The 20,321-nt window shown below is 39.6% G+C and overlaps 1 protein-coding gene across 7 annotated transcripts in view; it reads right to left on the reverse strand.

Annotated features, from left to right (window-relative positions):
- Positions 1–20,321, reverse strand: part of LOC101861240 (synaptotagmin-like protein 5) — a 99,754-nt gene that overhangs the window by 41,433 nt on the left and 38,000 nt on the right. For 5 of the 7 annotated variants that reach the window (XM_035972718.1, XM_005109738.3, XM_035972715.1 and 2 more), the window contains 5 exons: positions 20,178–20,241; positions 18,662–18,716; positions 9,129–9,267; positions 8,482–8,706; positions 5,483–5,577 (listed from right to left, as the gene is read on the reverse strand). In XM_035972718.1, coding sequence (XP_035828611.1) covers positions 5,483–5,577; positions 8,482–8,706; positions 9,129–9,267; positions 18,662–18,692 — 490 coding nt within the window. In that variant the 5' untranslated portion in view covers positions 18,693–18,716; positions 20,178–20,241. Of the gene's footprint in view, positions 1–845; positions 1,307–4,882; positions 4,898–5,482; positions 5,578–8,481; positions 8,707–9,128; positions 9,268–18,661; positions 18,717–20,177; positions 20,242–20,321 lie in introns of those variants that run through there. The other 2 variants (XM_035972717.1, XM_035972716.1) reach the window with 2 other exon arrangements.

The following is a 20,321-nucleotide window of genomic DNA, read 5'->3' on the forward strand; positions in this document are numbered from 1 at the left end:
GGGGGGGGGCACTAAAAAAGGGGGAAATATTACTGTGCTCAACAATTCATAGACAAAGGCATCATTGCAAGCAATCAGTTCTGAGTAGGCCTAGGATCACATTGAACTGTTCTCAAAGGTGCTCTTGTTTCCCTGGCCATCTATCTGGTGTGTATCCGAATTTGCTAGACAGATTTTGCGCCTGTACTCTGGGACTGTCCGATCGCCTTTGTGTAATGTTGAGCCACCCTTTCATTCTTCGAATTTTTATTGGTGCGTTTACAAAACAATGATGAGTTACCACCTGAATATGATTTCGGTCAGAGATGAAGGAATGCAATAAATACTTGACAGGTAAAGGGGGGAGCAAAGAGTGAGATGACGCTTCATTATTAATGGCAGGCTAAGGGACCCAACGACACAAGCTAGCAATTAAGACTATTAGTATTTACGCATCAATACAGTTAATACATTTTTATCCCATTTTAAAGGACAGAATCATGCAATCATAGTGTCTAATTCAATACTTTGTGGTGTGTTTTAATAACTAATTCTTTAAGCGGGATCTTTTTGTAAGATTTACTCTCCTGTCTGTTTAAAGTTTAATAATCTTCTGTTACTCGGCAAGACAACGGGACTTTTCTTTTTTTGTGTGCGTGGCGTGTGAGCGGGGGGGGGGGGGGGGTAACTTTTTAAAAACCCTATCCCTTCAAAGGTAGACTAAAAGATCCTTAAAGCAAACAGGTTACGGACTCTTTCCCTCCACTCAGAAGAGCCCGTATGATCAAGTCTACGTTGGCTCAATATGAATAAATAATACACACAAAGAAAAAGAAAACAATCAGTAGAGTAATCTCCTCACTCACCATGGCAGCAGAACAGTGAGGCTAGCATAGCCCACGCCACACAGCCCAGAGATGGACACACTCCAAAGACAGGTAGTCTGGTCTAGTAGTCCAGTAATGAATTCCAGCAGTCGTTATCTTGTCACACCACACCGCGTAGCAACACACCAAACATACAACACACACCACATACACACGTACAGTTACACACCCACAGGGGCACAGGACACAGGGATGACGACGATGGGTGCGGCTGAGAGTGACAGTAGGCAACAGAAGATGCACACACAATCACACACACACAGTTGAGCCAACAGCAGGCCAGATGCCTGGGAGGTGAGATCAATAGGCCAGCTCTCAATCTTGAGTAGGTGTGGTGGGTCGCACAGCTGTGCACGTCCAGCCCCCTCCCACACACACACTCCACCCTGCGACAGTTGTATCTGCGTTTTGTTATTGCACCTCCACACTTCCTAAACACCACTTAGCCAGATCTTCTTACAAACATCGAAGGGGGAAAAAATTAGAATTGAGGGCCTTGTGTTACGCACAACAAGAGAGTGGGGAAAAAAACAACAATAAAAAGTAAAGAAATTAAATCAGTAGCGAAAAATATTTTACACGACTGTTACTCTGATAGCTTTCATGAGTTCACAAAAGAAAAAAAAAAAAAGAAAAACAACCACAGCAGAACCAAAGGAACAGGTGTAAAAAATTATCTTCGATGACAAAACAAAATCTGTCGCTTCTGAATTTTCAAATAGGTTCCAGTTACACTTTTTCAGCATATTAATTCAACAAGCTAGACTTGAAATAAATCTTAAAGGCAAAACAAACCAAAAACAAAAAAGTTAATGTCAAAGTTTTACAACAAATCACGTTATCGCCAGCTTGCGCTAATACGAGCTTTTGGCAGAAATGTTTACCTTATCTTAGGGGGAAAAACAATCTTTTTAAAAAGTTTGAAAAAGAGATAATACTCTTGAAAATGTTCTATTTTGGGATACAAAAATAATGTCAATACACACATACACACATGTACACTCTTTCACAAACAGACATGCAGATAGACAGACAGGCAGACAAATAGACAAACACACACACACACACAAACACACACACACACACACACACACACACACACACACACACACACACACACACACACACACACAAACACGCGCGTGCTCACAATATGGATCAACATAAAAAGGTTAAAACCTTCATAAATAATATAAATGTCAATTATTATTTCTCGTTCTCAGCGAAATACAAAAACACATCAACTCATTCCATAAGGAAAACACAAAAGCCGCAATTGAGCCTCACTCCACAAAGAGAACAACAAATGACATTCAAATAAAGGGGCTGCTTAGGAACCCCTGACAGCCGTACAGACATGTTTAGAAATACCAATGAGCTACCACAGGCGACCGAAGCACACGAAATTGATTTCACACTCTCGATACACAGTCCCCACATCCAACGACAGCCTGGCCAAATCACAGTCTCTGTGACTAAAGCAAACGTAAACGACCACTGTGCCATTAGAATCTGGGGGCCTTTTGTACCGAGTCACCACAACGTACGTGGCTAATTACAGCGTTGTATCAATTCTGTCCGTGATTTTTCAAGTAGCCTTGGTTTATAACACAATGGTTACCGCCACCCCCACTATCCCCTCCCCCCCCCCCTCCCGAAAGAAAAAAATTAATAAATTTGGGTCGCCACATTTTGCTAGTGTTTTAATTTTGGTTCCAAATAATATTGCAAGGGCCACCCCCACTTCATATTCTTTTACAAAAGTTTCACTAATTATTATAATTATTATTAAGAGACGTGCGTTAAATGGCAGCCATACGTATAAAAAGCGCTTACTCTGCCCTAAAGAGATAGAGGAACAATGCACACACATTGCTGTTTTACCTGTTAACTCAAAACGACATGAACACAAACATTTGAAACCCAATGTGCAAACGTCATTATTTAACCAATTACCCTCAAAATAACAAGATGGCATATTAACCCCCCCCCCCAAAAAAAAATAAATAAATAAATAAATAAAATAAAACAAAACAAAACATTTTAAAAAATAATAAAATAAAATAAAATAAATAAATAAATAAATAAATAATAAATAAATAAATGAATAAATAATTCATGCACTCTACCAGTTTCCAAAACTTAACATGTGAGAACAAACAACAAATATATTTCACTATTCAAGCTTAGAATAACAAAACGGCAATAGATTTCACAAAAATAATAAAATAACCAGTTCATGCACTCTATAACAGTCTCCAAATTTTAACATGTGAAAACAATCAACAAACCTCATGTTCTACATAAAAACAGAGTAAGAACCAAGCCTGATCATTATACACTGAAGACATTTTTCATTTGCTTTTGAGCTCTGAAAACTGTCCACATTCCAAACAAAGAGTAACACAAAAGCTACCATTTACTATCAGAAGAAAAGGCCCCATTTGGGACGTACACAATATCAATCATATCAAAGCCCTGGTATCTTATGAAACTCTGAATCACGAAAACATGCAATAAACATACATAAAGTGGGCATACAGGAAGACAAAAAAGATATCTAATTACAGCACTTAAAAAGTTATGATTGGATAACATAGCTATGCCCCAACCATTTCAGTACATTTCAGGATAGTGTTTACAAGAAACAAATATTGGTCTAATGCTCCTATATAGTGATTGTCTGTTTCTGCATCCAGACATACACTCAAAGCATTAAGTACAATGTACTGAATATATTCAGCATGACAATGAATTTCTAAATTATAAAAAGTATGACAGTCAGAACAACGCAGAATCTGCTGTTATAACAAGGCAAGACTAATCGTAAAATTACAACATCCAGTACTAGTTTTAGATAAGCACAAAATATAAAATAGTATACCATAAACTATTTTAATGTGCACGTTTTAAGTACTTGTAAAATACTAAGTTGCCCTTGCTATGGTAGCAATAAGAGAAAAAAAAAACATGCTCATTTACATGTAAATAAAAAAAGGGAGAGGAAGAGTCAAAGAATATTCCAAACATTATAAAAGATTTGCTATCTATGTTTATACAAACAACTTGTTCGTTTAGGGAACAAAACAAGACGGAAACTAAAATAAATTTTCATCAGAGACTGTGGAGGAACAACTGTTTTTCTGGCATTGTATACAGCACCTTTAACACAGCAAAAAAATTTACACAGATCTAAGACTTGAACTCGGACATCAACTTGCACAACTACACCTTTGAGATCTGAGCACATTTATTTTGGTCAACAACTGAGTTCAGGATTAAGGAGGTAACATTTTTTTTAAAGATATACTGATAATAGTAACTCTGAAAAATAGTAGAAGGAGCATACCGTAACAGAGCATCCACCAACAAACCACTTAATTCTGCCAGTATTTTATGATAGCTGTTTGTTTGTTTGTTTGAGAAAAAGAAAAGCTCAGACTTGGTAATGGTCTTTTACAGGCAGAAAAGATTGAGACAGAAAGAAAAAAAATACGAATGGTACAGAAGTAGAACCTAATATTAACGCACTCCAATCACCAGCTTCATATGATGATAAATAAGATAATATGAACAGCAATGATACCCTGAGCCAACAGACACTGGCTTGCTGAATACAGCAATAATATGAAAGAGCAGACATTCTCAACAATACAGAACTGAAAAGCTGATTTCAGGGAAAAAGAAGCAAAAGTAACAGTCTGGGTTCACGAGGTTATATTCAGCTGGACAACAAGAGAAAAAAAATGACAGAAGATATATTCAGAATGTAGACAACAAGCAGACAGACACTGAAGGTGAAAGTGTAAAGTGAAATCAGTCATACAGCAGTAGCAAAAGCTAAACATCACAAGCTTCCTTACACATGTTACATGGCAACTGGTCAGACACTGTGCTCCTCATCAAGGCAATAATAAACTGTATGTGCTTATGGCGTGAAAAGACAACAAGCCAACCAAATGCCCTCTAGGGAAGCTATGCAGTGGTACAACTGCACTTCAATACATGTACTCAACTGTTTTTTCTCGAAGCTGGAGTGTAAGTCACATGGGGGTAATGTCGAGAGGAGAGGAAGAGCATAAAACAATGACAAAACTAACCAAATTAATCAGGTGTCTGAAGATCAATGATACAGCCTGAAAGACAGTTCTTTGCAAATTATTAGAGAACAGCATTTTGTTTTGGAAAGCCAACTGACACTGATGGAGAGGGAAATGAATTCAAAACCAGCTGTTGCTTGAAAACCCCTTGTTTTTAAAATTCCATAGTCTTTGAAAAATTAAATTGGGAAGATATCTATGCAAATAATTATTTTTTAAAAAGATTTGAACACAAGTATTTGAAATCCTACCTATACAATGTACTAAAATATCATTTCACAACTAAAAAGTAAACAAACAATGCCTCCCTGTATATTGTAATAGGAGTCTTGGATGAAAAAGAACAATGACATAAAGAAATGTGAATGAGGAAAGAACATTCTTTTCTTTTTTGGTGACAATGGCAATAACACAGCATTGAAATGAATGAAGGCCTGACCCTGAACCAGGGAGAATGAAACATATCTAGGTGCAGTGGAGATGAAGAAGAGTTTATCCCCAAAATGCAAGCCTTACCTTTGTCCCTAATTGATGCCTGAAGCAAGTCAGATCCGACAAGACCTCCAACAATTCCTGGATTAAACCACTCTCCAGTCAGCCACTTTTCTTGCCTGGAAAGCAAAACAAAACAAAATAACAAAAACCATAGTACCAACAGAAGTGAACATGATAACAAGAGAGTTCTCTGATAAAAAAAAAAGGATGAGGAGAACTTTTTCACCAAGTCAGAGAGGAGTAAAAAGTGAGCTTCTTTTTCTCAGTGACTAAAAGACGCAGGTCACCCAAACAAACAGCTAACTTGAGGGCTGCAAAGAGCTGAAGCAACAGAGGGTGAAACATTCAAGATGGATTAAAGGGACAATATAAATTTAGCAGATGAATACTTCAGAGAGGTATAAGGGAAAGCACAAGAACTTAAATTGCCACAAAAGTCTGTGAATCAGATAGGTTGAAGAAAGAAATTTAAGGAAGCAGAGTGAAAAGAGGAGTACAACGTAAATGGTCAACACACCCTCAGGTGGCTTCTAACCAAAATTGCTGAATTTCTTCCTGTAGAGAAACATATCATGATCAAGTGGCAGAAGAGTGTCAACTAAAGGGTATGCAAATTAGTTTTTAAGTTGAAAGATGTCATGCCTGACTTCCTATGACAAGTTGTTTTGGGAAGTGACTCAAAATCACTTTTGGAGTAAACACAATAGAAGTACAATCTTGAATCATGGGATCTCCTCCTCCCCTTCCTTCTTCTTCTTCTTCTTCTTCTTCCGGCAGGATACACATAGTGTCCCTGAGTTAGCTGTCTGTCGACATTCAGAAGATATCCTAACACACATAAGTTTGTAGTGCACACACATTCATACTCTGCATCTCCTGATCGCTTTCCTGACCTTAGACTGTGGTCACTACTACAAACATGATTATGACCAGTATAGTTTAAGACACCTGCTGCTTATTCCACTCTCTGTTCATGCTTTTTCCTTCTCACTGATTTGGTTTAGCATGTATGGATTCAACACTCCTGTAAACACGAGACATGCTGTGTAACAGGCGCGATCTCAGGATTTGACATTTAAATCTACTTCACAAAGCACTTCATGACAACAAGAGAGGCAGAATCAAACGAGGAAAGTCTTGGATGGCTGAAACAGAGGAATCCCTCAGAAAAATCTGTGTACCTGAGAGCCTACCACTTGGCGAAGAATGGGAACAGGTGGCGGGAGAATACAGGGACCTCACCAAGGTCAAAATAAGCATGGATAGAGACAGAAGAAATGTTGCTTCCATCAACGAGAGTGATATCAGCGAAGTTGCTGACAATAACTCAAAAGCAGGGGATTCTGTAATTTATAAAGATGGCTCAGTGAAAAGAGATAGTCAGCGAAGTGGATGGGGATTTGTTGCATTCATCAACAATAAAATCATCCACACTGCATCTGGAGCCTGCACCAGGACTACATCAAGTATGTGAACGGAAATTGAAGCCATCAAGAAAGCACTTGAATGGATGACCCAAGATCGCCCACACACAACCCATGCTGTTCTCATCACTGATTCCACGTGTACCCTCAGAAGGAACGAAAGAGGTTTCCAGAGAACAGAATGGACTCAACTTATCGTAGCAACACCTATACGATCGCTCACATGGATTTTCTGCCCTGGCCCTGCAGGCGTTAAGGGAAATGAAAAAGCCGACAGACTGGCTGGTGAAGCAACTCAGTTGACAGCACGGTTCAACCAGATAGGGTCGAGATCCTGAAATATCTCTCTCGCCAGCTGATTGAGGAGGAAGATAGGGAGGCAGAGGCCAGTACTGCTGTGGAGAGGATGATGCTTTTGGGAATACAAAAAGGAAGCGGAAAATCTGAGATCCTTGCAGGAAAGAACAGCAGAACATTCCACCAGATATTAAAATAAAGGCATATTCCAGTGGCAAATTCAATGCTGAACATGCTGGTTTTAAATTTTTCAAATATCTTGAACATTTTAAAGATATGTTACATTTTGTAACACAGAATGTAAAAACAAAGTTTTAAGAAAAACGGCTTTAACCTTAGTATGTTGACCCAATTTCTAGCACATTTATATAATTTGGTGACACAGCATGTTGCAAAAATAATTAATTTAAAAAAACATTCAGATTTAAAATATTATAAAATTCTTTCAATACGCTTTTATGAAATAGTTAAATGTGTTTTCTGAAGGAACAAAATTTTTTCAAAGTACCACTTTTTTAAACTTTACACCCCATTGCTCAAAAATAGTGTTGCTGACAACTGGGACCTTTCCCCAGGCATACACACATTTATCTGTCTATAGACCTTGCTGGTTCACTTTCATCTGTCCATGAAAAAACAAAATTCTCCCTTATTTATTAATCAACCTATGCCCGTGAAAACTTGCATGGCACTTCTGCAGGCCAACGACCAAACAAAAATTATTTTTTTTAAATTTTAATCCAGCAATATGAAAGTTTTTCTATATATGGGCCCTACATTAAAAACGCTCTTTGGTGCATCCATAGAATAAATAAAATAAATGATTCATAGTAACATAGCCTACAAATTGCTCATCTTGAGACAGTGACACCACATTGTCCTCACTATTTCAGTGTAAGCTTATAGATTTTATCTCACGTCTAGACATCTCCGTGTGCATCTAAAAAAGTACTCACCCTGTCTCTTGAAATGTGTTTCATAAGAGTGAGCTAAAAAAGAGTGCTTTGTGCATTAAAGTGTCATGATGAGGAAAATGTGACAACTTTCTAATGTTGCAGACGCATGCTGTAAATCCCCTACTATTTTATTGACCCACTTTAGGCTAATACTAATATCACATGAAACGTGTTGGATCCTTAGTTTGCAGAGGCCTTAATGAATGGGCTTTTAGACTGTTGGTCATCCAACTTTAAGACACGAATGCAAAGTTCTGAAAAGAACAGAGTGACCCAATTTTACCTTTTTTTAAACACGGTCAAACGAAAGTGAACAAGCTATAGAAGTTACACAAACACTTACCTCTGCTTCAAGCACAAACTGCAGAGGAAGAGGCCATTGGACTGCAGGAAGCGACACTTCTTGCACACCTTGAACTTGCAGCTGTAGCAGCGTTTGCCGTGGTCAGCCCAAGGACACACATATGACCAGAACTTGTACTTGCACCGTGCACAAATGGCGTTCTGGTCATCACCTGGGCTTAGAGCCCCAGCCACACGGATAGCCTGGATTTCTTTCTTTAGTTTACTGAAGACACAATAGAAAAAAAGATATCAAAATGAAAGGGTACATTCATAGTCACTAGCACCCACAAGAGCACATTACTCTGACCCCACCCTATTCAAAATTACTAACCAGAGGAATGGTAGGGGAACCATTTCATGAGCGCATTATTTGATGCAAATTAGTGAAGAACATTTCATAAAATAAGTATGAACTCTTTACGAAATATTTCTCCTCTGCAGATATTTTGGTCATCGTCAGACATCAATGGACGATTATTATCATTGTTATTTATCATCATTATTATTATTATTATTATTATTATTATTATTATCACAAACACACAAAACTTAAATGACGCAAAGGGGTACTGACTACATGTACACTATACCAAGTAGTTTTAGTCCAAACTAGAATCTGTAAATACAACCACTGACTGGCCTCACCTGACCCTAGAGTCCACTGACTTGCTGATGGCAAGATCCCGCTCAATGACATCATTCAACATAGCTTCCTCTGACTCTGTTAGCAGTGTTAAGTCAATGGTGTAGTTGTGAATGGGAGGGATCCATTCTGTCTTCTCCACTGTTAAAAATAAAGCAGCTTCAATGAGTGTACAGTTCAGCTAAGGAAGACAACAACATCAAGAAACTTAAAGACAAACAGTAGAGACCAAAATGAAGAAACAGAGAAGATCAACATTGTTTTTTTTGGGGGGGGAGTTTATGTTCTACCCTTGAAAAATTAGCAAAACAGGATGACAAAACCGTCTCTGGTGAAAGCCTGATGCACGTCAATGTGTGAAGTGGAAAATAAGTATACAAACAACATGAATAACATTACAAGGACTTCAAATTTTATTTTTTTTAGTTTGGGGGTTTACGCGCTCGCAACTGCATAAGGTCATATGAGCGCGCAAAACAAGTTGTTTTTTTTCTCAACAGTTTATTTCTAGGCCTGGTACTGGTCAATATTTCTATTTAAAACTTTAAAAACGCTAAAAACCGAGTGTTAATAGATTTTAGATTTAAATTAAAATTTAAAACAGCTTTCTAAATGACATTTAAAAATTCATAACTTTCAATACAGGAAAATGGCCGTCATAAAATCCAAAATTCTGTTGGGATCAACGACGGAAAAAATGTCTTGCAATTTTTTGCATTTAAAGTATTTCCTTCGGGTTTCTCCAAAGTCTAGATTTTCGGTTAAAGTGTATCTAAAGGTAAAATCTGTGTCGCATCCAACACAGAACAGCTTCTCATCTCCCAGAAGGAGGTATTTGTGTGTTAAGGCTGTGTGTCTGATGCGTAATAGAGTAAAAATGACTTCGTCTCTTCAGGAGAGGTCCGAAGGATTTCGCAGTCCCAGTTTGGGTTTAATATTGTGGAGTTAGTTACCCGTCTGTTTTTTCCAGTGGCTCTCCCACAGACTGGAGGTGTACTTTTTTACTTTATTTTTAAAGTCAGTCTGTGGGAGAGTGTTCGTCATTGATCCGAAAAGAAGGGATAAGGATTTCTTCACCAAGTCATCTACCTGCTTGTTTCCTCGAATGCCCATATGGCTAGGTATCCATGCGAACACGATATTTTTCCCTGTTTCAGCTAAGGTATGAATTTTCTGTTGTAGCCTAACTATTTTTGGGTGTAGAACAGTGTGGTTTGTGAGTGAGGTAATGCAAGACAGAGAGTCAGAAAGGATAAGGACAGATTTGTTAGGAGAATTTTCTACGGAGTCCAGTGCCATGTCAATGGCAGTGGCCTCCGAAGAGAAAATGGAGGCTTCAGGATGGAGTCTCCTCTGGTGTGTACTGTTTAAAGATAGATCTGCGGCGCCCACATCATTGTCTTTTCTGTAAGTTTGTATTCTGCTTCAAATGTTTTGGAGTTTGTGCTTTCTTTGTTGTGTGTGGTCAGCTGTAAGTCTACTTTTGCCTTGGTGAGGTGCCACGGAGGGAGGTCAGGGAAAAGAAATTGTTGGATGTCTTGTTTGGAAAAGTGTAAGTTTTTGAGGTCCTCAAGGATTCTGAGGCCGAAGGGTTTGACGAGTTTTTCGTTGTTTTGGAATTTGTTTATGGTTTCTGGGTTTGTTTTATAAATGCAGTTGTGTGCTGGGTTCTCTGGTATTGAGCTCAGTTTAATTGCGTATTGTAGTGAGAGTTGTGGGCGTTTGAGTGTGAGTGATGGTATGTTCGCCTCGGCCTGGGAAGTGTGGAAAGCCCCCAGAGCGAGGCGGAGTCCTTGATTTTGTACTGGGTCTAGCATTTTCAGGATGTGCGGTTTTGCCGATCCATAGACTTGATAGCCGTAGTCAAGCCTGGACCAGACAAGGGAGATGTACAAGTGGAGAAGGTGTTTTGAGTCTCCGGATGCGATAGAATTTTCAAAGCGTTTAACGCTTTCTGGCAACTCACATGAAGGTCTTTGATGTGAAGTATGAATGTGAGTTTTTTGTCGAATATAACGCCGAAGAAACGAGCCTGGTCCTGGACGGAAATCCCTTCCTCGTATAGTGTCAAATCCGGTTGCAGCACAAGTCTGCCTGTTCGGCAGAAGTGTACTGCAACCGTCTTTGACTGGGAAAACTTGAAACCGTTATTGTTGGCCCATTTTTCGAGTTTGTGAAGCTGCGTTTCCAGCTGCGGCTGCATTTGCAGCTGCCTTTCCATAGATCTTAGAAGAGGATTTTTCGAACGGCAGCATATCAAAAAGTCGTCAACGTATAACGGGCCGTCTATGCTGTTTTGGAGGGGTTTTACAATGGAATCTATTTTGACTTTAAATAGGAGAGGAGAAAGGGTGCTCCCCTGGGGGACTCCTTCCTCCTGTTGGTGCGGGTCTGAAAGGGAAGATCCGACACGAACCTGGACTTCAAATTGACAACAGTAAATATACTCAGAGGCAAAAGAAACGCGAATAACTAAAGCATTAATAAACACACTACACTCAACATGGATTTGTCAAGTTCATTTATGTAAATGAAATTTTAATTCATCCAACTTACACAGCCATGAGAGTGTCAATAGGTAGCTGTTTTAGGGTAGTTTCAGCCTCACTTTGTAATGTCTGTGACCCTGACCAGGGGGCAGAAAGTCAGTATCTTGTGCGACCTCCATTGGCTGCAGTAACTAAATACTGGGCATCTTCCACCCATAGGGTTCACGAGAATGTTTATTTGTCGACCTTGGATCTGTACCCACATCTGGCTGACGGCTAAAGCTAATTGAGGAGTTGTCCAAGGTGGGGGTTGTACCTGGTTCAGGAGCATCTGGATAGTGTCCCAAACGTGCCCAACAGCCATTTAAGTCAGGTGCATGAGCCGGATGAGGTAAAAGATTGATTTTGAAACTGCTATTTTACACAGTCAGCATGAGGACTTGCGTTGTCTTGCTGGAAAAAGAAATTTAGATGCTTCTAGAAAAAGGGCACCACATGAGGCTGAAGAGCTTGTTCAATGTAGCGCTGAGCTAAAACCCCAATTCCTTATCCATGACCCACTTTCTGAAATAAAACTTGTCCAGTTCTTTAACTCAGAGCGATGACTCCCAAAATCATGACGCTTGACCCTCCATAAGGGTCTCTCTCCACGACTTAAACATCAGCGCAGTACGTCAGGTCTGGGAGCCCACACAGACGCGCCCATTTGACGGATCAACGCAGAATCTGCTCGTTGTTGAACAGAACCCTTCTCCATCGTCTGTTCCTCCAGTTCATGTGAGGCTGTGCCCATAAATGCCGGTCACGGCAGTGCTGAGGGGTCAAAACTGGCCTGCGATATGGCAGTCTGCACAAGAGGTCTGTGGAGTGCAATCTCCGTCGTACTGTTCTAGTGCTCAGGGCTCACCCTGTTCATCAGATGATGTTCCTGGTGGTCTCGGCCACTGTCAGAAAGAGATCCATCCAGTATTGGTGCACCAAGAGGTGATCCTGAGTTATAGTTGTTGCCTTTGGTCTTCCGGCTCTGGGGAGATCACTGGTCGCATTGGTGGTGCGAAACCAGTATTGTATACTGTAGATGGTGGAGACATGCATGCTTTTAAAAGTTGCCACTATTCAGAACACTCACCAGGTTGAGGTCGTCCATGAGCCTCCTCGCGGTATTCTGGCGAAAGTCTCAATATTTTTATACTGTTTTCGTTTCCAATTAAATTCCATATTTCGAGGCCAAGCCTACGTGACCTCATGAACACAAACTCACTATCCGAATGATGTGACAAGTAAGTACCTGTGAGCTGTGATAGTTGTTTAGTTGTTTGTTGCATAAACAACCAATCAGGGCATTGCATTGGTCGAATGAGGTCACTCTAGCAGGTTCAGACAACGCTTCAATAGAACATATGAACAGTACTCACGAAAGGAAGCTTTGGTTAGCACTTTAACGATGTTGAATATTTCGTATTTCTTTTGCCTCTGAGTATTTTATATTTGTCTAAAAACAACTTTTCAAATTATCAAATCAATTTTTCAAAGCACACCGCCTGCTTCCATATCATATTTTCCTGGTGAAAGCTCAAGGTCTCAGAAAACCATAACAACCCCCCCCCCCCCCCCCCCAAGGTCTATCAAAACAATAATAGTAATATTTTTTTTTTCTTTAAAGATTCACCAGGAACGCACATTTCAGAAGCAATGCAGGGGAAACAATTCAAAAATTGAAATTAATATTTGAGTTCTAACAGCATGTTTTTCAAAGAATAAAATTTTTTTTCATAATCCAACCAACACAAGGTGTTCTAAGTGGGGTTTATTTATCCATCTGTAAAATAAATAAGCCTGACAAGAATATCTACTTCAGGAAAAAATATCGCCAAAAAATTAAACAATAGTGTGGTCACCAGTTTGTTAAAAAAAACAACCATTTTTTCTAAAGTGCATTAAGACTGATGGTGGCAAATAGCAGGGTAATAAAAAAAAAAGCAACTTTACAACTTTTTATCTGAATCTCGCACAAAATGTTTACTAGAATGTTGTAATTTGGAACAGATGTAATTTATTCACAAGGAATTATTTTACATAAAATTCATAAAGAAGAAGCTTATTTTCAAAAACAGAAATCATCATCATCATCAATGCCTTTCACCCCTGGCAGGGTATAGGCCACATAAAAGCTCCTTCCATTTATCTCTGTCCTGAGCCATCCTTCCTAGCTCGTTCCAAGTGAGCTTCATTTCTCTCATGTCCCTTTCCACGCATCTCCTCTATGTTTCCCGTGGCCTACCCCTGCCTCGTGCTCCTTGTGGGTTCCACTGCAGTGACTGTCTTGTGATGTTTCTGCTGGGCTTTCTTAAAGTGAGTCCCATCCATCGCCACTTTCTTAGTCCTATTTCTACTTCTATATCCTTTTGTCCTGTCCTTTCCCACAGCTCTTCATTTCTTATTCTATCCTGCCACTTAATTCTTAGAATACTCCTCAAACATCTGTTGATGAAAGTCTGGACTTTATTCAGTATTGTTTTCGTTGTCATCCAAGTTTCGCAGCCGTAGAGGAGCACAGACTTGACGTTGGAGTTAAAAAGTCGAATCTTGGTGCGCAGTGAGATGTTGCTTGCTTTCCAGACTTTTGATAATTGCTTGAAGGCTGACCTTGCCTTGACGGTTCTTGCTTTAACATCTGCTTCGGTTCCACCTTTACCATCGATGACACTTCCAAGGTAGGTAAAGGAGTCCACTTCTTTCAGGGGAGTGTCTTCCACTGTAACAGCAAGGTTTGAAACTTTTCCTAGCTTCACTACTTTTGACTTGCCTGGATGTATACGTAGGCCAACACTCTTTGATAGGCTGTTGAGTTCCTTGGTCTTTTCTTGCATCTGAGCATGTGTGTGAGAGAGCAGTGCAAGGTCATGGGCGAAGTGTAAGTCGTCCAGCTGCTGCCAAGGGGTCCATTGTATTCCATTACGTTTGCCTCTGGTGGCTTCTTTCATGACCCAGTCAATTGCCAGTATGAAGAGAAAAGGTGAGAGCAAGCATCCTTGTCGCACTCCTGTCTGTACCCGGAATGGTTCTGAGAGTTGTCCTTCGTGGAAGACTTGACAGCTTGTTCCATCATAGGTGGCCTTCACAAGCTTAACGATTTTCTCAGGTATTCCAAAATGCCGCATGAGTTTCCACAGAGTTTCCCTGTCCACGCTGTCAAACGCCTTTTCATAGTCAATGAAGTTGACCACGAGTGGTGAATTCCATTCAAGCGATTGCTCAACAATGATACGCAGAGTAGCGATCTGGTCCACACACATGATCGGTTTTTGCGGAATCCTGCCTGGTTTCCTTGAAGCTTCTCATCTGTTGCCAGCTTGATTCTCTCCAGGAGTATCCTGTTGAAGACTTTCCCAGGTATGGAAAGGAGTGTAATGCCTCTGTAGTTGTTAAAGTTGCTGAGGTCTCCTTTCTTTGGCAGCTTGACTAGGTGGCCTTTCTTCCAGTCTGATGGTATTTCCTCCTTTTGCCAAACTTTTTCAAATAGAGCATAGAGAATTTCCACAAACGTATCATTCTCAACCTTAAGGGCTTCCGGTGGTATATGGTCGGGACCAGCTGCCTTGTGGGACTTCAGTGTTTTTATAGCGGCTGCAATTTCCTCTCTTGAAGGTGGTTCCGTGACTATTGGAAGGTAATTTCTGGCTGGAAGAATTTCTGGTTGGTTTTCTGGAGGTGGTCTGTTCAATAGTTGATCAAAGTGTTCTCTCCATCGGTTAAGTTGCCCCTCTGGGTTGAAGATAGTCTTTCCTTCTTTGTCTTTCACTGGTAGAGTGCGCTTGCTAAACCTACCTGAAAGAGTTCTTGTAGTCTGGTGTACAATCCGTAAGTGCCCGTCTGTTGCTGCTTTCTCTGCCTTTTCGGCCAGGCCATTCAGGTAGGTATTCTTGTCCTTCTTGATGGAATTCTTTACCTCCCGGTTTACTTTGGTGTACTCTTGTTGTGCAGCGAGTTTCTCAGTTCGGGTACGGCTGTTGTTGACTTGGGCTTTCAGCTCTCTTCTTCTTTTGACTTTGTCTAGAGAGTCCTGTGAAATCCATTCATTCCTGGTGTTGTCTTTGGGTCCTAGGGTGCTCTGGCAAGTTGCATTTACTGCCTCTCTTATCTTATCCCAGTGTTCGTTGACTTCACATTCATCCAGATTTTGAAGGGCTTGAAATCTGTTCTTCAGTTCCAACTTGAACTCGTTCATCTTTACTGGGTCTTTCAGAAGGCTCACTTCATACTTTACACGATTTCCAGCGGCGACTTGTGCATATCTTCTCAGTTTTAGTTTCATCTTTCCAAGGATCAAATGGTGGTCTGATGCGATGTCTGCTCCTCGTAAGACTCGGATGTCCTCCAGTGAGCATCTAAACTTTCGGGAGATGCAAAAGTGGTCAATCTGGTTTTCCGTTGTTCCATCCGGAGAGACCCAAGTGGCCTCGTGAATCCTTTTATGTGGGAAGATTGTACCTCCAATGACCAAGTTGTTGAATGTACAGAAGTTTTGGAACCTTTCTCCGTTGTCATTTGCCTCTCCTAATCCGTGTCTGCCCATGATTTCCTCATTGTGACTATTGTCCGAACCTACCTTTGCATTTAGATCTCCCATGACAATGTTGATGTCTTTACCTGGAAGTTTGTCGATGACGTTCTGCAGGCGGTAGTAGAAGTCATCTTTATTCTCCACTTCTGCATCATTGGTTGGAGCAAACACTTGTATGATGTTCATGTTAATGACCTTCTTCCTACCATCTCTTACCTTGAGTTCTTTCTTAGCTCCAAATGAGGCCATGATGATTCTTGGACCATGTGCTTCCCAGCCCCTGAATGTCTTTTGAGCTGTTTTTGATATGATCATCCCTACTCCTTCCCTGTGTGGTCCATCACTGTCATTTTCTGAATAAATGAAAAAGCTCCCCCTCTTTCATTCGCTTCTGTCCAGACTGGTTCAAGTGGGTCTCGCTGATTCCCAGTATGTGTAGTTGATATCGGTGCATTTCTTGGAGAACTTGTGCAGCTTTTCCAGCCTCATAAAGGGTCCTAACGTTCCACGAGCCGATCCGAAGAGACTTGGACTTGGATGATGGTCGCTGCGTTGCAACATGAACTCTCCATTTGGAGAAGATCCACGATAGGCCAAGCAGAGATAATGGTTTTTGCTTGTATGTGTTTCTGTAACAGGTTCTTTTTACGAGAGAGGTTGTTAGCCTCGTGACTCAACCCCCGACCTGGAGGCAGGATGACTCTGTTTCAGGAGTCACTACCTGGTTCGTCATTTAGTCGCCTCGTACGACACGCTAGCACCACGTCAGTCCTATTCTTCTCAATGTCGAGACTGCACGGCTAAAAAAATTGGAAATGGCTTTAATAAAAACCACCTATAAACGCAAAATGCAGCAATCTAAAAGTCCTGTAAGGAAAGTCGTGAAATGATTGGTTTGTTTTTTCCCTTCCTTTTCTTTTTAAAATCTAATTTTCCATCCCTGTAACATTTAAATAATATTTCTATTCTCTTACAGAGTTATAAAGAATATTTTTGAAATTCTGTAATTCTGATACCCAGTGCATTTGTGGAGCTAACATATCCTGAAAGGAGAATATGGGCTTTGCCACTCTGAACTAAACGTCATCGAGGAAATTTAACACTTTTCAAGACGATCGAAGAATTATGAACACATTGCCATCCTCAGATCCATGTCAGCATCGCAAGGCTAAAACAGCACCTGGACATGGATGGCTGGTGCCTCTATAAATAAATCATTGATGGTCTGGTCAGCTTCGCAAACAGGAAAATGGTACAGTTGTAGATGAAGATCTGCTTTGAGAATGTGGACCGTTGAAGTGTAGGAAAGTCCAAGCCGCAGACATCGCAATGGGGTTCATGTACTGAATTATGAACCCTCGTGACTTTTAAAGGGATCCGAATGGTGTGTGTGACCTGAAATGTTTGTTTTGTTTGGGAATTTTTTTTTCTGATTCTCTACAGGTCCTGACAGATGGACCATTTCCACCTCAACATCAAAGAAGGCCTTATATAGGGGCAGTAACATTATTGCCATACCTTGTACAAAACTGACGAAATGAGTTAGCGGTGAGGTAACGTTCAATACAAAAAGCTTTCTGCTCTTTACATATCTTAACCATGATCTCATCAGGCTAAGGAAACTTGGGAAAAAACTATCTTTAAACTTCTGCTGGTCTGTTAGACTAATGTAGCTTGCAATATGGCGCAATCGTTGGGACTTTTAGTGGTAGACCTAATGCGAATTAGTGTGTCATGCTACTTCAGCTGAAAATGGGGGGGGGGGGGTTTATGCTATGTAGAGCAAAACTATTTTGTGGATTTATCTAAAAAGAATATCAGCCAAATTCCTTTATACTTCCAAATGCTGTGTACAAATTTGAAACGCAAAACTTCAGTGTGTAGGAAATTATTTACAAAAAAAGTTGTTAAGTTTTTGTTTTTTTTATCACCCTGTAATTTATTATCATTTGCAATTAATTTTAAAAAGAAATATTCACCTTTTAATTTATTGCCTTGCCTCAAAGAAGTAAGGGGATTCTAAAGATGACCACAACAAACAAACATATTTGCAAAGAAAACTGCTTTTGAAAATTAAAAGAAAGACATATTGAATTTTTCAAGAGGTATCATTACCATGAACTGTTTTTTTTTTTTATAGCATTTACAAAATTCAAAAAAATTCAGTCAAGTTGTAAGTATAATATTTCCACTTTAACAAGTTTGACAATCTCATTATAATTGTTCGTGCAATAATTTATTTTCTTCGTCCCTCAAGTTTAATCTTATCCCATTGTTCTTTTCCAAATAAAGTCTTCTCTACTCCTAAATTAATCAAAATGTCTCCTCTGCTCACAAAACACTGCTCTAAATTATCAATGTCAAAAAATTTAAGCACAAAGTAGATATATTTTCAGGTGAAGGGAGAAATTAATATTTAGGGTTGGACAAAGTCAAACCAAAGAAAACATTTGCTGAGGAAAGTAAGGAAGTAATTACTGACCTGCTTTGTTTTTTCTGCGATCTACAGGCATGTTGACCAATTAGTGTATTCCAGTCTTGACCATCCCAAAGTGAAGGGAAAGAAAAAAGAAAGAATTAAAAAATTAGTGTCAGCAGAATGCTGCAAGAAATCAAGTCAAAAGTTAACATGATATTCAGTTTTGAATTCCTTTCAAACAAAAGGCTTCATCAATGCCCAAAACAGCTCTTTTGGCTGTGGCTGAAGAGTAAAAATTCTGTTTTGCTGATTCAGCTGCCAAGTGTTTGTGCATTCAGTAGCAGCCTATTATGCTCAAACAAAGCATACACATCTTCACCCCCATCCAACAAAATCCAAAAATAAACCCCCAAAAACTAAGGCAATAAAATGTTTAATAACCTAGAGTGCAAAGCCATAAAGAATAATGAGATTTTACGGCTATAAAACTGTGTTGTGAGAAGCATTGAGATTTATGTAACACAAGAATTCGCATCTATTTATAATCCAAACAGAGAGCCCGAGGCAGTCTCGCGTCAGGCAGGCAGTGAAGGGGAAAAAGGCCCAGTAGATAGGATGGAGCACCATTCTTCAGGTATTTATAAAAGATGGTAGATACTTAATTTATGTTTGAAGCCAGGGCACAGGTTTTTACATTTTTATGTAGGATCTTTCTTCTTGTTCTTCAACACTAGTCTTGTGGTGTTATTTTCAGCCGCAAGCAATTTCTTCATTTTCTCACATCAGATACTAAGCAAAACAGAATTGCAACAGTCGTTTAATTTTTGACACAATGACAGAGACAACCAGCATGAAAATATCATTTGAAAAAAGTGTTTAAACTTACTCATTCTTCTGAGAACAAGCTGTACATACATCGAGCGACATATTATAGACTTTGCTGTCCATGAACATAGATCTATCTGAATCTAAATACTTACAAAGGTTCTTTTCACCTTCCTGGAAAGTGACATTATACTTGTACTCTGATCTTAGATTTCTACATGGTTTCTATGTAAATCTTTAAAATGTTTTAAACTTCCAAATAGGACGTTTTTTTGTTTTTACGTTAACTTAGCATAAATTTGTTCTCACACATTCATTTTTGCCCCTTTTCAATGCATTTCTCTACTCTTTCTATAAATTTGTCGGGTACTCTTTTATTTCAACAGCAAAAATGTTGGGTATACATTGTTAATGGGTCTAAACTAAGCCATGGGGAACATCAAACTTAAAAATGCCCTTTTATAACTCAATGTCTTGTATCCCAACAGATTGGTAGATTATAGCGTACTGACACAGCATGGACACTCAGTGGGCCTCACTGACACAGGCCAAAGCAAATCATTGGCTATGAAATCAGAAATGGATCTATCAGCAACAATTCAAAAATTCAAGGTAAACGTTTTTAAGTTAATGCAAACAATGCAACTCGTACATTCTAGCCCCATAATAGTCCTTTGAAAATAAGCATTACAAATTACGCTAACGACACATTAGTAACATGCATTCACACTAAACTAGAAAACGTTCCACATACTACTTTTCTTGATGCAAAGTCCATGTAAGCCGTGCGGGAAACACCTATCTCATCTGATCTTCATCTGTGGATAAAAGGAAAAGGTTATAAGACACTAGAAGAACAGCAACAATCATTGATGGGAGGATGAGGGGGAGGGGGAGG

This window comes from Aplysia californica, unplaced genomic scaffold, assembly GCF_000002075.1.
Source record: "Aplysia californica isolate F4 #8 unplaced genomic scaffold, AplCal3.0 scaffold00810, whole genome shotgun sequence".
Lineage (NCBI taxonomy): Eukaryota > Metazoa > Mollusca > Gastropoda > Aplysiida > Aplysiidae > Aplysia > Aplysia californica.